At 51.4% G+C, this 6,000-nt stretch overlaps 1 protein-coding gene across 2 annotated transcripts; it reads left to right on the forward strand.

Annotated features, from left to right (window-relative positions):
* Positions 1 to 46: 46 nt before the first annotated feature.
* C17H8orf33 (chromosome 17 C8orf33 homolog) lies at positions 47 to 5,650 on the forward strand. 2 transcript variants are annotated; one of them, XM_060035353.1, is made up of 7 exons: positions 47 to 155; positions 3,392 to 3,671; positions 3,760 to 3,799; positions 3,897 to 4,045; positions 4,245 to 4,329; positions 4,487 to 4,633; positions 5,011 to 5,647. In XM_060035353.1, exons 2-7 carry the CDS (start codon positions 3,666 to 3,668, stop codon positions 5,148 to 5,150), a joined length of 567 nt encoding a protein of 188 aa, XP_059891336.1. In that variant the 5' UTR covers positions 47 to 155; positions 3,392 to 3,665; the 3' UTR covers positions 5,151 to 5,647. The 2 variants fall into 2 exon arrangements, with proteins under 2 accessions (XP_059891336.1, XP_059891337.1); XM_060035354.1 differs by lacking the exon at positions 47 to 155 and having other exon boundaries at positions 3,406 to 3,671; positions 5,011 to 5,650.
* Positions 5,651 to 6,000: the final 350 nt, after the last annotated feature.

The following is a 6,000-nucleotide window of genomic DNA, read 5'->3' on the forward strand; positions in this document are numbered from 1 at the left end:
TGTCGGGTCGCTCTAGGCGGCTCAGAGGACTCTATGCCACTGGCCCCACTTGTCTTGGGAGAGGCTTTAGAAGTTCGTCAGAGAGTTAGGAAGTGACGCAAGAAACTCGGATCTACCCAGAGAAGGGAAAAGGATCAGAGAGGGAATAAGTGAAGGTAAAATAAAATCTTTTACTTGTCTTACTCCTAAGCAAAATAAAAGGTCACTGTTTTTCAGAGTAATATTGAATATTAGTGACAGTGTATTGGGTAACTGTCGCACGTGTAAGGTGAGTGGCAGCGGTGTCCTAGGGACGGAAGAGAGGAATCGGGACACTGGGTTACAAGTACCTGTGCTACCCGTGAGGCGGTGTAGTGTTATTTGAAGGTGGACTTACATTAGTCCTAATATATATTGCAAACTTCTAAGACAACCATTAAAATTTTTTTGAAGTATAATTGATATGCTAAATAGGAGGAAAAAAATCTAATCAGATAAAATGCTCAATTAAACCGGAGAAGGCAGGAGAAGAGGGAAAGATTTTTTAAAAGAAACAAGTGTAATGAATAAAAAACAGTAACAACCATATTAATATTCACTTTAAAAGTGAATGGTCTAGGCCTTCCCTGGTGGAGACCGCCTGCCAATGCAGGGGACGCGGGTTCACGCCCTGGTCTGGGACGATCCCACATGCCGCGGAGCGACTGGGCTGGTGAGCCACGATTACTGAGCCTGTGCGTCTGGAGCCTGTGCTCCGCAAAAAGAGAGGCCGCGGTAGTGAGAGGCCCGCGCACCGCGAAGAAGAGTGGCCCCCGTTTGCCACAACTAAAGAAAGCCCTCGCACAGAAACGAAGACCCAACACAGCCATAAATAAATAAATTTAAAAAGTGAATGGTCTAGATACACCAATTAAAAGACTGAGCTGTCAAAGCAGGTAAAAAAAATAAGACTTATAACATTTAATTATATATTGTCCATAAGAAGCCCATTTTAAACACGAAGACACAGATAGATTAAAAATAAAGGGAGGAGAAAGGCATACCATGCTAACACTAATGGAAAGAAAGTTGGAGTATCTATATCGATTTCAGACAAAGCTGACTTCAGAGCTAGTAAAATTATCAGGGACAAAAAGGGGTATTAAATATGATAAAGGGATCAAGTCTATAAGAAAACACAAGGATCCTTACCGTGTATGCACCTAACAACAGGACATCAAAATACATGAGACAAAAACTGATAGCACAGCACATTTTTCCAACAGCATTTGTTCACTTCATGTCTTGGTATCATATTTTTGTAATTCTCGCAATATTTCACACCTATCATTATTATATGTGTTATGGTGATCTGCAATCAGTGATATTTGATGTTTTGACTATGACTTGCTGAAGACTCATATGATGGTTGGCAATTTTTTTTTTTTTTTTTTTTTCTGTACGCGGGCCTCTCACTGTTGTGGCCTCTCCCGTTGCAGAGCTCCAGACGTGCAGGCTCAGCGGCCGTGGCTCACGGGCCCAGCCGCTCCGTGGCATGTGGGATCCTCCCGGACCGGGGCATGAACCCGTGTCCCCTGCATCGGCAGGCGGACTCTCAACCACTGCGCCACCAGGGAAGCCCAATGGTTGGCATTTTTTAGCAATATTTTTTATTAACGTATGTACATTGTTTTTTAGACATAATGCTATTGCACACTTAACAGACTATATTGCAGTGTAAACATACTTTTATATTCACTGGAAAACCAAAAAAAATTCGTGTGACTTTTATTGCAACACCCACTTTATTGCAGTAGTCTGGAACCGAACGTGCCGTGTCTCTGAGGTGTGCCTGTATATTAACTGCCACACTTTTTGTATTTTTATGCTTTTTCTTGGGGATTTCACTGTTTAAAATGGCCCTCAAGCATAGTGCTGAAGTGCTGTCTAATGTCCCTAAGTGCAAGAGGGCTGTGATGTGATGCCTTTATAGAGGAAGCGTGCTAGATGAACTTCATTCAGCACAAGTCATAGTGCTGTTGGCTGAGTTCAGTGTTTATGAATCAACAGTATATATTAAGTAAGGTGTCTTTAAGCAGAAACACACATAAAACAAGGTTATGTGTTGATTGGTTGATGAAAATGTCGTGACCAGAGGCTCCGAGGAAGCTAACTCTATTTCCCCTAGGAGCAACGGTTTGTTATTCCCTTCAGTGTTCTCAGCTACTTTAGAGAACTACCATGGATGATGAGAATTGGCTGTATGTAAATATTTATATTTGCACATATGAAATTTATAGTATATTTTCTAAACAGGCCAGGGGAGTAGGCCAAGGAAAGAGTGTGTCAGTGGAGACCTCTGTGTCTCAAGAGACAGAAAGCAGCCATGATGGTTGAGAGTGAAACGTTAGGCATGATTCCTGCAGTGGCTGTGGAGGTGCAGACAGCCAGGCACAGCTAGATGAAGACTTGCTGTTCATTTTATGAGCCTTTATTACATGCCAGGATGGGAGGCAATGTAGAGGAGATTTGGGGACTTAGAGACATGGAGGGCTAGATCGTCTATGCTTTCCTCTCTAGATCTCTTCAAGGACCTGCTGTCTGGGTCTGGGGGTTTGAACAGGTGCTAGTACTGTCAGGGAAGAAAAATGAGGTGGCTGGCGGGGCAGAGGGCTGTGGGGGCTGCAGGGGCCCGTAAGGAGAGGTGGGGGGTGAGGCTCGGAAGGCTGGCAGATCAGCAGGGCCAGAGCAGAGTGAGGTCTGGAAATGGTTGCCTCTGTATGACTTATGGGGCATGTGCTGGCTGGAAGTAAGGAGCTTGGACTTTATGCTGGAGGAAATAGAAGATTTCTAGGCAGGAGAGCAACACAGTTTCTGTTTTAGAAAGACCACTCTCACCACAGGGTGGTTCAAAAAAGACAGGAGAGAGTGAAAGTGCAGGCAGAGAGATGAGTGAGGACTCGATTGCAGTTCAGGCCAGAGATGGTGTGTGTTGGGGGGTGGGGGTGGGTAGGGGTGGAGATTACTTAGGAGATAAACTGACGGGACGCCAGCAGGTGCGCGGGGTCTTCCTGTTTCTGAATCCCCTCCAGGTCCTCCCCTCCCCTACCCCAGCCCCTCTGGGCCCTCACCACACAGCAGCATCTGGGTAAGGCCGCGTCACTCCTCGGATGGATGAACGTCCCCCAGTGCTTCCACTGCGCTTACAACAGAAGCCGCCTCCCGCTGCGGTCCAGGGCCCTGCAACTCCCCCACCTCGCCGTGCACCTCGGCCCCGCCCTCCTTTCCGCTGCCGGACCAGCCCCTCCAGGGCTGCTGCTCCTCGCAGGACTTTGCTGACCACTCGGCGCCCCGTTGGGGCAGCTGTTATTCACAGCGCCGCTCTGGGTGACAGCTTTTCATGTCTGTTTACCTGCTTTTCCCTCCCCACTAGCAGGTGAGCTTTAAGGGCACACCTTAGGCGTAGTCCTTTCATCCAGAGCAGTACCTGCAACATTGTCAGTGTTGGGGAGGGTCTCCTGCAGGCCGCGCTCCGAACGGCCGGGGCCCCGCCCACCGCGCCCCGCCCACCGCGCTCCGAAAGGCCCGCGCCCGCCCAACGCGCTGCCAGCGCCCCGCGGAACTCTGCTACGCAGACGTGTTTCGCGGGGAGCGAATTCGGCGTCGGTCCTGAAGCCCTCCTCAGGGTCTGGCTGCGGCTGCAGCGCATGGCGGTGAGTGCTACGGTGAGGGCGCACCGGTGTCGGGGCCTTGGGCCCTTGGTGGCTCCTCGTGACCTTTGTACTGTCCCGCTTTCTCCAGGCTCCAGGACATCCTGCTCGGGAGACGTCGGCAGCCCCAGGTACTGCCCACGCACCCCGCAGCCCCCGGTTCCCCCCGCCGCTTCCCGGCGCCCCGAGTCCTTCCACTGTAAGGCCCTATCAAGTCTGTCTGCTTAGGGCACCCTACGTGCAGTGACGCTGCCTCCAGGGCCAAGAAACAAAAGAAGAAGAAGAAAACCCGGAATGGGGCCTCTGCGGCGAATGGAAGCGGGAAAGCCACAGAATCGCCGGCCTCAGAGGGAGCCCCCCTAAGTGCGGAGGCCCAGGCAAGGGCGGGCCTTAGTCGGGAAGGGTGGAGCCTCGGGGTGCATTCTGGGTGGGAATCCGCCGGTGGGCGTAGTCTCGGATTTGCGGACTTAAAGCGGGGAGAGGATGAGACGGGGAGTGTTGTGTTCCTGTGGGATGGGGCTGGAGGCCGCGGGGTCCAGGTACCCTCTCACAGCCACTATCCCCGATCCACCACAGGCGGAGCAGCTGGCCCGGGAACTGGCCTGGTGCGTGGAAAAGCTGGAGCTGGGGCTGAAGATGCAGAGACCCACCCCTAAGCAGAGTGAGGGGCCTGTCTGTAGAGTTGCGGGGGGCGGGGGCGGGTGAACCGTGACAGTCCTGTGGCCTGCAGGTGCTCCCAAGGGATGGGATCGTTACCTTTGCGGTAGGACAGTTGGAGGTGAGGATAGAGAAGGTTACTAGTCTGTTTTCATTTGCAGAAGAGCAAGCTCTTGGGGCAATCCGAACCCTGCGCAGCCAAAGAACCCCCCTGCCCCGGAAGAGGCAGCTGATGCACTCCTTGTTCGGGGACTACAGGGCTCAGATGGAAGCCGAGTGGTGCGTGGCCCTGCGGGCTCTCAGGACTGGTGAGGACCTGGGAACTGGTTGGTGCACACCTGCCTAGTTCAAGGGGGCGGGGAGGAAGAGCCTGGGCAGTGGAAGGAGGAAGCCCAGAGCAGTAGGGCTGGCGGGGGTAGAAGATGGCTCAGGAAAGCGTCAGGGAGCAGGGAGAGAGAAAGCCTGGATCTCAGGAACACAGAACTTGGGCTTGGACCAGGGAGGCAGGGGCAGGAGAGTTAGTGAATCTCTCTGTGATTCTCAAGGGGGTGTGATGATAGTGTGATACCTTATAATTTTGAGAAGTAAGTCAGTTAATTTTTACAATGGGGATAGAGTTGTATGGGCACAGTTAGCATTAGCCATTATCATTCAATTCTGATACAGTCTCTCCCCTCCCTTACAGCTGCCCACTCAGTCCAGGTGCAGCCTGTAGGTGAGGCCGCCAGAAAGAAGAGCCGAAGGGTCTGCAGGCCTCGTCTAACAGGGAGAGCCAAGGACACCCGAGACACTCCTGATGAAGAGTTTAGGTTCAATTTCTTTTAGCCTCTTCCCCATTCTGGAACGGTTCTCCTTTGCAGTTGGTGCAGGGGTTTGTCTTGAGTGCAGAGCTTTCCAGGAATGCTCTGTCAGACAGATGTGGGGTTGCTCTGTCCCTGGCTGGTCAGTGAATCTGGTGCCATGGCTGTTGGGAAGATGCAAGACCTGCATGTTGGGTACTGACCTGACTGTCAGACAAGCCCAGGACCCCGTTTATAGGTTTTCAGCTGAAACGTCTCTCCTGCCAGAAGAGGGCGGTCCATTCAGAAGTTTCTACAGTAAACTGAAGTGAGTGTTTAGCATGTTGTAGAAGGACTCTTTTAACAGGCTTAGGAGCAGACTAAGTAGATGTTGGTAATAAGGATTAGTAGGGAAGCAACATAGTTATGCACTGGTGCTCACTTATGGGAGGATGTTCTGTCAGGTGGTGTAGAGCTCCATGCCACTGTGTCTCATTGCCATAATAAAAGTATTCCTCACAAAAGTGGAAGAGTGAAAGCGTGTGTTAACTGTCTATATAGATGAGATGGTGTGTGGCACTGCTGGGTCCAGGCTCTCACCCCAGTGCTTGGTCTTTTGTCGTATTGCCTTCATTCCTGAGCAGGTAGCATCCTTGGGGAGCCGTCGTAGCCCCCAGCAGCCCAGGCTTTGTTCTGAGGAGCAGATATCTTCCTGCCCTAAGAATCCCAGCCAGACACCAGCATTGAGCCTCAGTGGACAAGCTCTGATGTCAGCTGCTCCAGGTGATAGTCCCAGGCCCTCTGCATTAAGTTGGGTTTTCAAGGGGGCTTAATCCTCTTCAGTGGTTGTGGTGCCATCTTTGGTGGTGTCTCCCAAACGTGCAGACTAGACTAGA

This window comes from Delphinus delphis, chromosome 17 (assembly GCF_949987515.2).
Source record: "Delphinus delphis chromosome 17, mDelDel1.2, whole genome shotgun sequence".
Lineage (NCBI taxonomy): Eukaryota > Metazoa > Chordata > Mammalia > Artiodactyla > Delphinidae > Delphinus > Delphinus delphis.